Source organism: Pleurodeles waltl, chromosome 3_1 (assembly GCF_031143425.1).
Source record: "Pleurodeles waltl isolate 20211129_DDA chromosome 3_1, aPleWal1.hap1.20221129, whole genome shotgun sequence".
NCBI classification, from domain to species: Eukaryota; Metazoa; Chordata; class Amphibia; order Caudata; family Salamandridae; genus Pleurodeles; species Pleurodeles waltl.
Genome location: NC_090440.1, coordinates 1,639,899,627 through 1,639,915,410, shown reverse-complemented (window position 1 = coordinate 1,639,915,410; position 15,784 = coordinate 1,639,899,627). Strand labels below are relative to the sequence as shown.

At 43.7% G+C, this 15,784-nt stretch overlaps 1 protein-coding gene across 4 annotated transcripts in view; it reads right to left on the bottom strand.

Annotated features, from left to right (window-relative positions):
• DCAF17 (DDB1 and CUL4 associated factor 17) overlaps positions 1 to 15,784 on the bottom strand; it is a 444,850-nt gene that overhangs the window by 71,468 nt on the left and 357,598 nt on the right. For all 4 annotated transcript variants that reach the window (XM_069225322.1, XM_069225323.1, XM_069225325.1 and 1 more), the window contains one exon: positions 11,577 to 11,660. In XM_069225322.1, the coding sequence (XP_069081423.1) occupies positions 11,577 to 11,660 (84 nt within the window). The remainder of the gene's footprint in view (positions 1 to 11,576; positions 11,661 to 15,784) is intronic.

Genomic DNA, 15,784 nt, shown 5'->3' with positions numbered 1-15,784 from the left:
GCTGTGGGATATGGAACCATGGTCAGCCACCACCCATGAAAACCTACCAGTCACAGACATTTTTGAAAAGTAGACAACCTGGAGAGTCAAAGGTGATGTGCTTGTATAAATCTCATGGGGTTTTCTTACCCATAATGCTCTGCAAACCTCAAATTTTGCCTGGAATCATGCATTTTCCCTATATTTCAGTGATGGAAGCTTCCGGAATCCAAAGGTACCCACAACATTTCAATCACCCAGCAACACTGCACCACGTATTTGGTTAGGCCTAGTGCCAGCGATAGGAATGGATCTAAATGAGGTCAATAGGAGTACCCACATAAGGGCTCCCATTGTCCTTGGATTGATCTGTTCCTTTCTCGGGCACTAGCCCAGGCCACACGAGTAGAGCAGCATTTTTATTGGCACAGGTGGGTCAACGCTGGGTGGAAGGAATTTTGTGGATTCCATACGTTTCCATCAAAGAAATGTAAGGAAAATGTGAAATTTCAGGCAAAGTTTGAGGTTGCGGGCATTGTGGATAAAAAAAAACCTTACAGGTTCCACGCAAGTAAACCCCATCCTGAATTCTCCTAGGTGTCTAGTTTTAAACAATGTACAGGTTTGCTGGTATCCCAAGGTGCCACCTGAACTAGGGCCGAAAATCCACAGCTGGCCCTGAAAAAAAGGAAGTCAGTTTTGAGTGGAAAAATTTGATGTTTCCATGTTGAGTTTTGAGCTATTTCCTGCGCGGGCACAAGACCTACCCACACAAGTGAGGTACCATTTTTATCAAAAGACTTATGGAAATGCAGGGTGGAAGGACATTTGCGGCTCCCTGAAGATTCCAGAACTTTCCATCATAGAAATGTGAGGATATTTGTTTTTTAGTCAAACTTTCGGGTTTGCAAGGGATTCTGGGTAACACCACCTAGTGAGAGCACCCCAAGTCGCCCCATCATGGATTCCTCTAGGTATCAAGTTTTCAAAAGTGTATAGGTTTGTAGGTTTAACAAGGTGCCGACTGTTCTACGACCCAAAATATACCTATAGGCAAAAAATTGTCAGTTTTCAGTGGAAACATTTGATGTGCCTATGTTGTCTTTTGAGGTCATTTTTATTGGGAGACTTAGAGAACACAGAATAGTAGAACACATGTTAATACCAATTGTATTTCTCTGCATTTGTGCCTTCCAAATGTAAACCAGTATGTAAGAAAAAATACATTTTGAGAAATGCCCTCTAATTCACATTCGGAGATATGCAAGTAACCACTGCTTCTAATCGCTATATATTGTTCCCATATAGGAAATACATAGGGTTCCTTGATACCTATTTTTCATTCTTTACATTTTACCATATGAATTACTCTATACCCGGTACACAATAAAAAACCATTGCAAGGTGCAGCTCAGTTATTGGCTCTGCCTACCTTAAGTTATTTTTTTTCAAAAACCTATTTTACTGATTTTGCAGTTGAAGACAAAGACAAGGCCCATGAGGGCAACAATTAACCAATTACAAACGACTGAAAAGCCTAAGAAAATTACACGTGTGTCTGCACAAATACATATCTCCGCACCACCAGCGACCCACCCACCCACTATCAGTCGAACAGGATGTAAATCCATGAATAAAATATAAAACCTCACAATCACCCAGGCCATTTTCAACTAATAGTCAGATAGGTTCCAGTTCAATACCCCTATAATCTTCCCATGCCAGCAAGATCTTGGGGTGTTTCTGGGGGCATCCTCTAGCCTTATATACTGCCACCTCCATTCCTATTCAGTGGTCCATACTATTCTTCTGTACCGCCAGCAATGCAGGCATTGCAGCCTTTCACTCTTGCGCTATGTCCTCTCATTCCAGAAGAAAGTACTAATACTGTTCAATCAACTGAACCTTCGCTGCGGAATGGTTTAGGGGTAGTTCTGTAGATGATATAGTAACTGAGGCAGGAACACCATTTTGCAAATGGCTGAGCGTCCCGTCAGTAACAATGGTAAGACGGGCCATATTTGGACGACCTTTCAGGTGGTGAGCCAGAACCACGCAAGGGTGTCCTCCAGGGAGATGAATACTCCTAGATATTTAAAACCTTCAACCCCAGCCACAGACTAGATTCCCACTTGAGTACCTTGGGGCCCCCAACCACCAGAAACACTGCTTAGATAAATTTATGTAGAGGCCTGCTGTCTCCCTGAAGATCCATAGGATATGCAAAATACGGGGCCAGGATTCCGCCGGGGTGGATAGGAAGAAAAGGACATCATCCACTTACAGCGCTATTCTATCTGATGGCCCTCCCTCCAATGCAAACAGCAGAACAACCCTGTTGAATCCCTCATCTTACAGGAAATGGAGCCGATTTAGCACCCAATTTAGCATCCACCACACTGACCAATGCAGTTATATTAGTATACAACAATTCAAGGTAAGAGCAGATTCAGGGACCAAAAGTGAGATGCTAAAGTAAAGCAAAGAGATAGTCCCAGCTTTAATGCTATCTGTATTTAACCACCGACTCCACCATGACCACTGACTCTATTTTGTGCTTAGCTTAGCTTCAAATGCCGTCACATTGGTGGCACAGGTATTTTTCTGTGCACAGCCTGTTAACATATTTTTGCTTTTTTCACCAGGGAAGGGAGCATAATGGGGGGGGAGGGGGGACACAAAACCTTGATCAGACTGTACAAGGCTGAGAATGTTAATGGTAGAGAAGGGTACAGCTCAGTCTTGGAAATACACCTTGGGATCGGGCCAGTCTCTAGTGTGTTTTTTTTAACACTGACCTGGTACGGCCAGCGCTAGAATTTCACAACTTACTTAATGGGAAGGGGGTTCTAGAACCTTCCTCTTGAGTTTGTTTAAAGTATATACGGTGAGGAAGCTTGACACAGAAAGAAGGAACTCATCTCTGAGGGTAGACGCATTGCTTAGAGTAATCCTATTGGGTTGGTCTCTTTTGTCTCAGTTCTCACAGGTTAATATCTAGCTTTACTGTGTGCATGTATAAATACGTAGTCACTGCATATATATACATTGTTGATGTATTGTATTTTCTTTGATTATTATTGTTCCATTGTTGTGATCCTTTTAAGAGTTGCATGTGTGCTGCTGCATTCACATTGAGTGCTCATTTTATTCTATTCATATTTGTGAAACCTGGGAATTTCCTTAATAAATTCATTACACAGACTAAGAGTGCTGCATTCCTTGCATTCTTTATCTCTGTTCCCTCTCAGTCTGAAACAAAGCAGAACACCAGCTCACTGAGTCAAAAGCTTTGTCAATATCAGTTAGGAGGACTGTTGCTGGGCCACCTACCCTATTGACGAGTACCAACGCAATGTATAGGCATCGAATATTGTGGTGAATGGCTGACGAGGCATAAACCCCACCTGGTCCGGATAAACCAGACTGGGATCAAGCGCACCAACCGGATCCCCAGTGCCTTGGCCATGATCTTCACTGCTAGGTTTAGTATAGATATTGGGCGGTACAAGGAATGTTCATTCACCAACTGGCCAGGTTTAGGGAATATGACAAACTCAGCATGGATCCTGTTCGGTGGGACAGCCACGACATGGGTCACAGAATGGATCACTCTCAGCATGTCATCCCGTGGTTTGGACATGAAGGCCTTGCAAAATTCACATGGGAACTCACTGGGATCGAGGGCCTTCCCAGCGATTCACAGTCCGCATCAGAAAGAGCTTTGAGGGGTAAAGCCTGCACAAAGTCTACAATCTGCTCCTGGGGTTAGGACCTCTCGCCAGACATACATGTCCTCAAAATGGTCTGCAAAGCTGTTAGTCACACCCTGAGGATCCGTAAGCAATACTCCAGATGGGTTCTGAATCAATGAAATGGGGATGGAAGGTGAGCCCCTGACACATGCTGTGGAACATTTTACTAGATTTATCACCCTTTGGTAGATGCAGCTTTGAGCGGACTGCCAGGATTGCTTGGCCTCGTCTAGCATGACCTGCCGATATTGGTGTTGCAAGTGACCCAACTGCCTGTGGGCCACCTGCCCATCCACCTCATGGCCTGGCATGTCTAGCAGTGTCAGCCGAGTTTCAAGATTCCCCCTTGGTGCCCATGTCCTGCGCTGGCGCTCCTCTACACAACAGCTAATATTAACCCCCCTCAGTGTGGGTTTCAAAGCCTCCCATACCGTCTCAGAGGAGACTGTAGACGAGTCGTTATGTAAGAAGTATTCCATGATGGAATGTTCCATGTGGCGGTGGTATTCTGGGTTTTGTAAATGCCAGGGCGATAGGCACCAGCGGAAGGCCGGTCAACTCCAGCCCACCCGGAGTCACACAGCATTCAGGGAATGGCCAGATAGTCCTCTGGCTAAGACCACTACGTCAAAGATCCTATGTTGATACGATCGAGGGACAAAGGAATAATTCAGGTGGGAAAACGAGCCATGAGCAGCAGATAAGAATGTATACCCCCAATCAGCGATATGGTGAGCCCTCCTTGTGTCCACTAAACACAAGGCGGAAATGAAGGAATACAAGGGTGTTGCATCCATCTCTACAGTTGCCCCAGCTGGGTGCCACCAGTCCACTGCAGGGTGTACAACACTGTTCCAATTCCCCCAGAACAACATGTCCCCCTGGGTGATCTTCCCACAACTTCATCACAAATGCCGGACTTAGGGGTGGCGGTGCATACACACATATGAAGGTGAGGGATTCACCGTATAGCGTTCCAGTAATTGCGAGGTATCTGCCTTGGAGGTCCAACCAAGTTTTAGTATGTTGGTATGGGACAGTATTTTTAATCAGGATACCTGTACTCCTAGACCCTCTCGTAATCCCAGAGTGAGAGGCCTGACAGTAACCAAACCAGGCCAAGCATAGGACCTTGTTGCCTAGTAAATGCTTCTCTTGGAGGAGAAGGACGTCTGCACCCACCGCTTGGCCTGTTGCAGTACCACCAATCGCTTAACCTTCTCAAGTAGACATTCCATGATACTACCCACAGCTGATCCACCTGACCACTGGGAGAGGGTTCACTCATAAAAAGAGGAGAAAGTGAACATTATCACCTGTGGTGAATGAGTAGTCAGATGTGTAGCAGATACTAAACAATAAATAGATCAAAACGGATAAGACTCATCAACAGTGAAAACCGCTCTTCCAGGAATACTTCGGAAAGAGGAAATATCTGTTGTGAGGCAGATCATTTTTGGAACCCAATGGGGAGTCCAATCATGTGTGACCCAATGGTTCCCCATACCCAACATGAAAAATGAACAGAAACAGTAGAACATAGGCAACCACTCCTGAGTGCTACAGCCACATATAGAACAAAATTACATTGAAAAGCTAAGAAAACAATCTTAGGATTAAGAGATCATAACACTGTTACTTGGGAGGCCCCACTGGCTGCGCCTGGGACTCCTGCGCTTCACCTCCAATAGCAGAGGAGTTGTTAGTCTGCTGGGAGCTCCTCTAGGAGGAGCGCAATCTGTCTTGCTGCTTCACCGGAGTCTTTGTTGGTCGACTATGTCTGTCTCCCTGAGAGGAGTCTGAATCCATTGGCAGAGGAGTATGAGGTTTCACTCTCACTCTCTCGTCTGTCCACTGTAAAGGAGTGTGAGGTTTCACTCTCACTCTCTCGTCTGTCCACTGGAAGACCTCCTCTGGCGTCTCAAACAACAAGATCTGGGACTGGTACAAGACTTTAGGATTTGCTGGGTATAAGAGCATATAGTGAATGTTGAAATCCCTGAGTCGCTGTTTTGCCACCTGAAAAGACTGCCCTGCTAATGGACAAGCCTGGTATAGTCCGGCAAGACCATGATGGGCTGTGAGTCATACATTTGTTTGCCGTGGAGCCGGACGAGCCTGGGTATAGCACCCTTGTCCATATAATTAAGAAGCTTTGCAATCACTGGCCTGGGCCACGTCCTGGGTGGGAGGCCACACCAAGGCTCTATGGGCCATCCGAACACAAAACAGGAGGACAGAGCCTCTGGGGGTATTAATGTGCAAAGTCTTTGATCCAGGAAACGCTTCATTGAGTGGCCTTTACACCCCTCTAGAAATCTGACAAAATGTAGGTTGTTGCAGTGGGCCCTACATTCAGCATCTTCGACCCTAGCTGCCAACTCCCTAGTAAATGTTGTGAGCTTTGTCACAGTCTGCTGCAGTGCATTAATTGTGTCTTCATCCCCTGAGACCCTGTCCTCTGCCGCAGTGATCCTCTCAACGGCGTTCCTCAGATCTTGACGAAGGAGGATGACTTTAATTCCCACCTCACCAATCTTGGTGTCGAGCATGTCCTGTGACGGAGTGATGGCTTCCAGAAGAGCAGCATTGTCTGGGACCAAGGTGGCTGGGCCGATTGCCTCCAGGGGCGCAGGGTGTTCCCCCTCCTCCCCGCTTCGGTGTATTTATCCATAGTGTTCTGTCAATACTTTCCATGGGCAACGCAAAGGGCATCATCGCCAAATTATATAAAATACTCCTAGCAAGCAACTGCACTGCTTTAACTCAGGTTAAACACCGATGGGATTCTGTCCTTAATACATCAACCACCCAGGAATCCTGGGAAGCAGCCCTCACCTCAATTAAGTCCGTATCTTGTAATATTAGGCTAAGATATACGCAATTTAATTACATACATCAATCATATCTCTCTCCGGCTCGTATCCATAAAATATACCCAAATTCTAAACCAATATGCCCAAGGTGCGCCACTCCTGCAGCTAATTTCTACCACATGGTTTGGGAATGTCACTCAATAAATATTGGTTGGTGTTGCATTATTGAAACCACGGCAGACATAGTAGATCACGCGTTAACACCCACTCCGGAATCCTGCCTGCTTGATATACGACACTGGGCTAAGGGAGATAAACACACCCACAAGTTTGTAGACCTGGCATTTGTGATATACAAGCGCCTGATAGCCACACACTGGAAGGCCCTAAATGCCCCTTCTCACTCCGCCTGGCTGAGAGACTTGCACAGCTACGCAATAGCAGAGGCTCAAACACTAAGACAACTGCAACTTAAGAGTCAGATACAGGAAGGCACTGCAAGCTGGGATCTTTTTATAGTAAAAATCTAGAGACGACAAGTACCCTCCCTGAGACGCCCAAAGTAAGGACATCCGTTAGTGGATCCCCTGCCTGTTATTCAGCAAGCACAACACCCGTCCCCTCATTCCTCTCGCTTTGTACTGGCAGGATACCATCATACTCAACCAAAGCATAAAAGCAATTATTAAACGGAGCCGCACTCAAAGGTGAACTGAAATGCCATGCTTGCGCACCACTAGCCTGCTGGCCCTGATCCGATATTACTAACTAACCACGCTATGCACACGCAAAGGAAAGATACCTCTCGTGCCTACACAGCCTAATTCTACCATCATTACTCCCGATACCGATATATAGACCTAAGCATATTAATTGACATGACTAGTATTGAAAGTTACACAATGTTAAGTTGTATGCCAGTACGCTAAAATGTACCTGTATTATACAAAAACCACTAATATGCATGGCTATATATGAGTAGTAAAGTTGCGTATTCTCTCGCTAAGTTAAGTGGAATGTACTTTAGCTCTTGTATTATGTTTTGAATAACGCTGAATAAACAGATTTAAAAAAAAAAAAAATCCATAGTGTTCTGTCCAGGGTGGAGCTCTATCCTTCACCATGTTATTAGAGAGGGATCAGGATTAAACAGTTCTGCTGAGGATGTACTACCCTCCGTAGCAGACCTGCCTGGCACCCACGCCCTGGCAGGCCCACACAGGAGGTGTACGAGCATTCAGGAGAGCCAAGGAGGTTGTTGAAGTGAAGTCTACCACCAAAGCTCAGCTAAGGAGCCAATGTAAGGAGAATCTCGAAACATGTTGTATGCCGGCGCAGATCTCACTGGACCCGGACTGGTCGTCCCCGCAGTCGGAGCATCAATCCCCAGCGTGGCCCTCTGAAGGGGGGGTAGAGGTATTTCCCATATTCAAGTGCCTTTAGTCCCCGTGTTTGCAAAAGAAGGCAATAGATGTGGCACCGTCAACGGGACAGGAAAGGTCCCAGTAGATACGCCCCCCAACGTCCACAGGCAGGGCGATGATCCTTAGGTTCCTGCAGCCAGGCAGGACTTCCAGCCACCACATCCAAGTCCTTGAGGCTTCCGGGTCTACAAGAAGCCCCTGGCCCCCACAATAATCTAGCTGCCCGGAGGGCAGGCCACTACCCTCTGAGCCACAGGGACCCAGCACCGGGAAGACCATGCCTCGTTACCGATGCAGCCAGTCCATGGTGAATGGGAACCCAGGCTACGCATATACCAGCTGAGCCCCAACACCTCCTCATGAAGCATGGTCTTCCCAGCTGCAGTCACCCTCTTTAAAATGCCACCGCCAGGCGAGATCGGGAGCGCAAGGGCATGCAGAGCCAGGCCGGCCCCACATCCTCACCACATGGGTCTCTGTCTCAGTTCGGGCCAACCAAGTATGCTGCAGATCCAATACTACGGCCGCTCACACCACCTGGCTCCCTAACACACACCTCAGTATCCGTCCTTCATTTCCAGCGTTCCAGTCGCAATCTCGCCTGCTTTGGCACCGGCCCAGCTCCTCCGATTCCAGTCAGGATAAAGTTGCTCAAAATTGGGGAGTTTTCGCCCTGATGCAAGGTAGGATATTGTCAGGTGACGAGTGCCGGTGCGGAGAGGTTTATATTGCAGTCACCACATTTGGTGTTCAGGCCAAACACCTGCAGTACCTCGAGTTCTCAGAAAACCCACAAACCCTATTTATCCCCACAAGCAAAAGGGTATTTTGCTTTTGTAATCATAAATCGTGACAAGAAGTTACAAATTAAAATGTTGTCACAACGGCCATTTATTCCTACTAATTTACAATATTTTTTATTTCATAATTTAGGGCCTGGTTTAGAGTTTGGTGGAGGGGGCGTTACTGACGGATTTCCTGTCCGCTCTCTTACAATTCCATTGTAGCCTATGGAACTTGTAACATGGCGGACGGAATATCTGTCACGTTTGTGACGGAGTAACCCCTCTGACAAACTCTAAATCAGGCCCTTAGTTTCTTTGGGAAAACCTTGAAAGATCTACACAAATGAGCTCTTGCTGAATTCAGAATTTTGTCTAGTTTTTAGAAATGTATAGATTTCCGGGATCAGCCATTGGTTTCACACCCATTTCCACCACAAATTGGAAGGCGTTTGAAAGCACAAAAAATAGGAAAAATTGGCTATTTCCGAGTAAAATGGCAAAACTGCGTTAAAAAATGTGGTTTTCTAAATCAAGTCTGCCTGTTACTGAAGGCTGGGAAGATGGTGATTTTAGTACCACAGACTTTTCGTTGATGCCATATGCAGGAAAAAGAACAGACACTTCTTTTGCAGCACTTTTTTTCCCATTTTCCTCCCCAAAAAAACAATATTTAGCTATATTTTGGCCTAGCAGTGAAAAGGTTAAAAGAAACCTCTCAAAGTGTTTTACATATGACTGTATTACACAAGAATTGTTGTGAACATTAAAGATGTGGGAAGAGATACACTAATCTCAAAACAGGGAGAGCTGTTTTACCTTTATGACAGTAAGTATGGATGCATGTGACTAGTCACCTGATTATGCCTGCTTTGGAGATGGCGTTCAGCCTTGTAAAAGGGAGTTGTTCTGGCAATGTATTAAATGAGGGCCTGTTTAAAGTGTAGAAAGTGAAGGCTGTTTTGGCTACTGAGTCTGACTGAGGGAAAAAGACCAGGAGCTTTATGGTTGGATTGAGTTGAAAAGGGGAAAACACCTTGGGAAGTAACATTGGGTTATTTCTGAGTACCATCATATCTTTATGAATCTGAATCAAGGGCTCTTGTAGTGTGATGGTTTGCAACCCACTAATACGCTTAAGAGTTATCATGGCCACCAGAAAATCTAATATTCCCGGACAGTACAGAAGGAGACAAATATGCAAAGTCTCAAATAGTGGTCTGCAGGTGAAGCAAAAAGCAAATAATACCCTGGACCGCAGGTTTTAGGGGATCCAGATATTTGGGACTGCAATAATGGACACATTTTTCCACTTTGCTGCATAGCAGGCTCATGTGGTAGGTCTGCAGGACTCCAGTAAAATGTTAATTCATTCTTGTAGAAAACGTAGATACTCAAGGACTTCAGGTGCCAAATCACGATTGAGATGATTAGGGCCTGGATGTCTGATCTGGCCTCGACTCTTGGCCAAAAGGCCAGCCCTATTGAGGAGATTCTTATGGGGCTCATTCATATCTCAAGAAGTATTGAGTGACAGAGCTGTCTGCCGCAGGTGGGGCCTACAAGGATGAGAGTCAGACATTTGCTGCATCTTCCAGACCACGGATGGAAGGAGTAGGACAGTTAGAAAAGCGTAAGCTAAGATTCCTGTCTAGTTCATCCATAGTGCATTGCTATTGGACTGGGGGTGTGGGTACCTAGATGCAGAGTTTGGTCAGTTTGCATTTTCGGGGCTGGCAAACAGGTCTACATGTTGCATGCATCAATGTTGAAAGTAATGGAGTAGAACCTGTGGGGGGGGGGGAGTTCTCACTCGTCGACTTGCTGATGCATCCCGTTGAGCAAATCTGCCAGGTTGTACGTCCTGGTCTGGTGATAAGTATAGACAACTTTAAATGTTTTTGAATTGTCTACAAGAACATAGTCAAAGGACAAGCTATTTTGTTTTCTTTTATGGAAAGGCTAGTTGTAAATCCCTTGTGGTACTGGATTTTTGCCCAAGGAAGTAACCGAAGGGTGCCAAAGTCAAGTCCAGTAAGAAAGAGAGCATGCAGACTGGGGAGATCTATAGCCTTAAAAGAACTCCCTTTATAATAGGAATATTTATGTTTAACACTTTTACTCAAGTTTGCCTGTATATTGTCTGGAACTGTAATCAAATGGAGCAATTGCGTGAACAGCAACTCATCTTCTGGCACCATTGTGCATGTGTAATAGAGGTTAAATTCTGTGCATTCTTTGATGGCTTGTTAGGGTTGATTCTAGATTAATGAGCTGGCAAATTTGCATCACAGATTCAGGAGGGATTGAGAAGGAAAGAGACAAGGATTAGTTAGGTCCTGTAAGGCATTACTCAAAATGACAGTATGTATCATGGATGTTAACAGTTCAAAGCATAAAGACCTACCGACGTGTTAAAAGCTAGTGGGTAAGTGAACACTTCCTGTGTTGTGTACATCTTGACTGGACTGATTGTGGCTAAGAAACACCGGCCATTGATCACTGTTGCTTTTCTTGACTTAAACCGAAGTTACATGAAGCTATGAAGAGAAATATTTTAAATGTACAAAAAAACTCTTTGATAAAAAGATACCAGCCACGAAGCCCAAATTTTAAATAGACATTGGGAGTAATTGTCAAAAGCAAAAGCAGAAGCGATATTGGGGAAAAAAAGCCCCACCTACCACTTTTACTGCACTAATTGGTGAACAAAGGAAAATGATTATTAAACAGTGTTCTTAGGCGGCATGCTAGAAAGATGTATTCTGTTATTTGGTTTGCTGATGTTACTGTATACTTATTACATTGATGTTAAATTACCTCTTGTTCTGGGTCATCGTCAAGTTGGTCGAAGCGCCTTTTCACCACACGCCCTGAAGCAGTCACTGTTACATGGCTGTTCTCCTTTACAAAAAGAAATTTTAAAATGTAACCTTAATTGAGTGTTAGTAATGAATACTAGCAATAACGAAAAAAATGTAACTGCAAATCTTCATTGCATTGTATAGCTATGGAATTTGTTTTAAAGTTTTGCTCTACTATTTTTTTTTATGAATAATTTCCACTTCAAGAAACGGAAACAAATTGGAAAAGTGACATAGCAAACAGAATGAGGAGTCGAGAGTGGGCGGAAAATGAAAAAAATGGGGATGGGTGGTAAATCAGCGATAAAAGTACATCTTTTCCATTATGGGCGGGGAACATAAGAAAAATATACAGAGTAAACATATATAAGCTATTTTAAAAAAAATTAAACGTTTCAAAAAACAGACCAGCTGCAAGCGTGAGTACTAGAATGGTTACTGTAAATTACAGATACCAGTCATGACCAGAGTCGAAAGGCAAGGAAAATTCTTTAGCAATAAGGTAAAGGTTTAAGAACTCTGAAGAGCCCACTAGTAAGCGTTCGGCCGCCTGGCCCTGGTATACACAAATGATTAAAAAGACTTATAAGTAAAAACATTTCCTTTTATAAAAGTTGCAGATAGAGCTCCAGGGCTGAAATGGATAGTAACATGGTGTTCTCTAGTGAAATGGAGTGAGTGAAAGGGGGAGGAAGAAATATGGTTTAACAAGTGCAACTGCCAGGCATATATCCAAAAGCCTGTTTCGCTCTTACCTGAGTGATTGTTTTCGCCAGATTTATGTTATGTTTATCCTAGTTCTCAGATGATTTCTTTGTTTAAATGAAAGGATGTGCATTTTCCAACGGTCACTTATTTTTTAGAAAATCTATTTTTTTCACTGCTGCCACAAAATGGTCTGCCAGTAGGTTCCTAGATATTTCATTGTAACCTCTGATGCAGGATACTTTAATTACTCTGCCGTAAGCCTGGTACTAACTAGTTCCTGTAGAAGAAGACATGGCGACAATATGTAGTAACACACAGAGCAAAACAATGAAGGATTGGAGTGCATTTAGTGTTATCACTTACAGTGGTTTTTTAGGCCTTGTCTCGGACAGTGCAGGCACTGTCACTTTCAATGAGGTGCTGTTTCTTTAAAAAAAAAAAAACTTTACAAGGGGCTTTTATGCCAGCTCATTACTTACCATTGGTAGGCTTCTTTGTTACTACTACATTCTTTCTTTTCATTGGTGAGCGTGTGCGAACGTGTGTCAGCTCCTCGCTTTACTGGGCTTCACTTTGTCTTCATTTTTATGTTTTTGTTCCCTAGAGCATGTACACGGTACTAAATGTTTTTTTGATTAGTGTTCTTCTGTTGCGCTAGCAATCGGATTGTGACAATTTTTTTGCTTTTCTTTTTTAAAGACAACTGGAATCCATCAAAAGTTGAAGCTCGGTTCCTGGTTGTTCCAAGAGCTGAATGCGAACAAGTAGCAATAACAACACTTTGTCGAATGTGAACAATATCCGTAACTTACATTTTGGCAGCCTGTTGCTTTAAGTGCTGGTGGCGCTGTAAACATACTCCCTATCAACAGAGGAATCCACTTTTAGTCCCTTCAGTCCAAAACTTTCTGGGCACTATTGTAATTTTGGGCTTTTCCAGTACAACTGGCTGTTACTTCCCCAGAGATAGGGTATTATTTTCGGACAATTAAAGAACAGCCCAAAGCAACTATTTTGCTGCTGACATGCAATATTTAGCCCCCAAGTGGTACTAGTGTCACATATGCATGAACTTTGCAGTCTAAAATTATTTTACAGGTTTCTATTTTAGTTAAAATATGACAGACATTCGGCATATTTTAGGTCTGAGTTTTGACAGCACAGTTCTCAAGGATACTGTTAACATCTTCAGAGAGTGGGCTTTGGTTGAGAGACCCTTCACTAATAGATACTAATAGACTTAGCCCTTTATTCAGGGCCTTCATTTCTTTTTCATAAAAATGTACGGTGTTAGATTGACCACCAGATCTATGTGTGACTCGTCCCTGGTTGGAGTTTGAGTTGTTGGTCTCAGGTTTTGTTCTGGGGGGTCAGACCTCCCTGTTCTTCCCATATTACTCTTTGATCTGTCTTTCTTCTGTTCCAGTTGCCACAGCATAAAAAAGGGTGTGCCACTGTGAAGAAGGGCATTTGTGTCATCTCTCGGGGAGGGGACCATATGGTGAGGGTCAAAAATACATTTGAGGTGGTTGGGGTACTGAGTATTGGATGGGATAACCCCTAAATGGTCTCTGTCCTCTACACTGGCCCCGTTTGTTCCCAGTGCTCCCATTTGAGCTACTGCTGCTCCCATCATCTGTGTCCTCATTAGATGATCAGTCCGCTCTCCAACTGTCAGTGTGAGAACCTGTTCTCTCCTTACGTTGCTTGATGTACACTTCTGTAGTGTATAGGTATACCTTTGTGTGGGCAAGTTTCTTTACATCTTTTTGCAATTTCGTAATTTTGCTCTGTGTCAGGAACTCTTTATGTCCTGATATTTCCTCATTAGCTTCCTCCGGTTTTATCTTGTATACTTCTATCTGGAGTTGTGTTTTCAAGAAGTCTTCATTGGTTTTGATTTTTATAACCAAAGTGTCAGAAAGGCGCTGCACTGTGTTTATGATCGGGATAAGCCAGTTCCTACTGCTTCTCCACTCTGTGAGGGACCAATCCTTCCTAAACTGTTTACCAACTAGGAAAATTGTAGGTTCATTCCTTGCATTTACCCTCAAGCATTTCATTATAATAGCCCCGTGTAGTATGTTTCTCACCTCCTCTCTTTTTATATTGTCTAAAGAGTCCCATCCCTTCATGTTTGCTAAGGCATGTGTTATGTTTCCCTCTGTCAACAAAGGTGGTTGTAACAAATCTGAGATGCTATATCATTTGGAAAACTGAGCCCAGTCTCTTCTGACATGATTAGATTTTCAATTCTTATTGAAATATACAACAAAAAGCTAAAGTGTGGACCGCCTGTTGGTGTGTTATCTGGCAGATTTTTTTAGGATGATCCCCCTAAAAGCTTTCTTCAATGAGAATCAGACGATCACTAAGGAAACCGGGTATACCACTCTCAAAATACATTCTTATTTGACCCCTCTGCCTCCATTCCATCTGAGATCCAAGTATTTAAACAAGCAGTCACTAATGATACCCAATTCCATAACTCTTCCACAAAAGAAGAGATAGCTCTGACCAATTTAAGGGCAAGAGAAGATGTTGTCATTAGCCCAGCTGGTAAAGGAGGAACAATAGTGATACAAACCATAGACAATTCCAGAGCAGAATGTCACACCCACCTTTCAGACAGTATAAACTATACTATTCTGATACCTGGCCCAACAAAAACCCTACAGTTAGAAAGCAAAGGTCTAGTAGAAGACGATTTAGATGAGCAAGGGATTAGTAAACCTCCCTGATGAACAAAGAACCAAAAGTACCTTTTTTTCTAAACCTTAGCCAAGATCCATAAAAACAAAACTTCAGTACTTGGACACCATATTGTATTGTGGATTGGAAATCTCATCGTACATAAAGGGTACTAAACACTTGTTCAGAATTCTCAATGAGATTATCTCCAACCCGGACACAGAATTGATCATAGGACTAGATTTGGAAGCCCTCCTTACCAGCATACCTCAAGATGAAGGCCTCAGAGTTATTGAGGAATTGCTAAGACCATGAACATGGGATTGGGCAGCATCCATAGATTTCTTTATCTCACTAGCTACACTAGCCCTAAAAAAGAATTACTTTGAATTTGAAGGTACTTTATATGAACAGAGACATAGTATTTCAATCAGAAGCTCCCATTCGCTCCCAGTATAGTTAGTCTCTATGTCCACACCTTTTTAATGCACCACATTTTGGAAAATAACCCATTCCACTGAGGGATCAGACTGTGGCGTCAATACATAAATTACATAATTATTATTTGGGAAGGTACATCAGAAAGAGCTAAAGCGTTCCTAGAGTGGTTAAACTCAAGAAATTAGATTCTAAAATTCACCATGACACTCAACAACCATGAGCTACCCTTCTTGGATCTACCCATCCAGGCATTAGAAGGCACCTTAACCACTAAGGTCTGTACAAAACGATGGAGAGACACAGCCACTTGAGGTTTGTCAATGT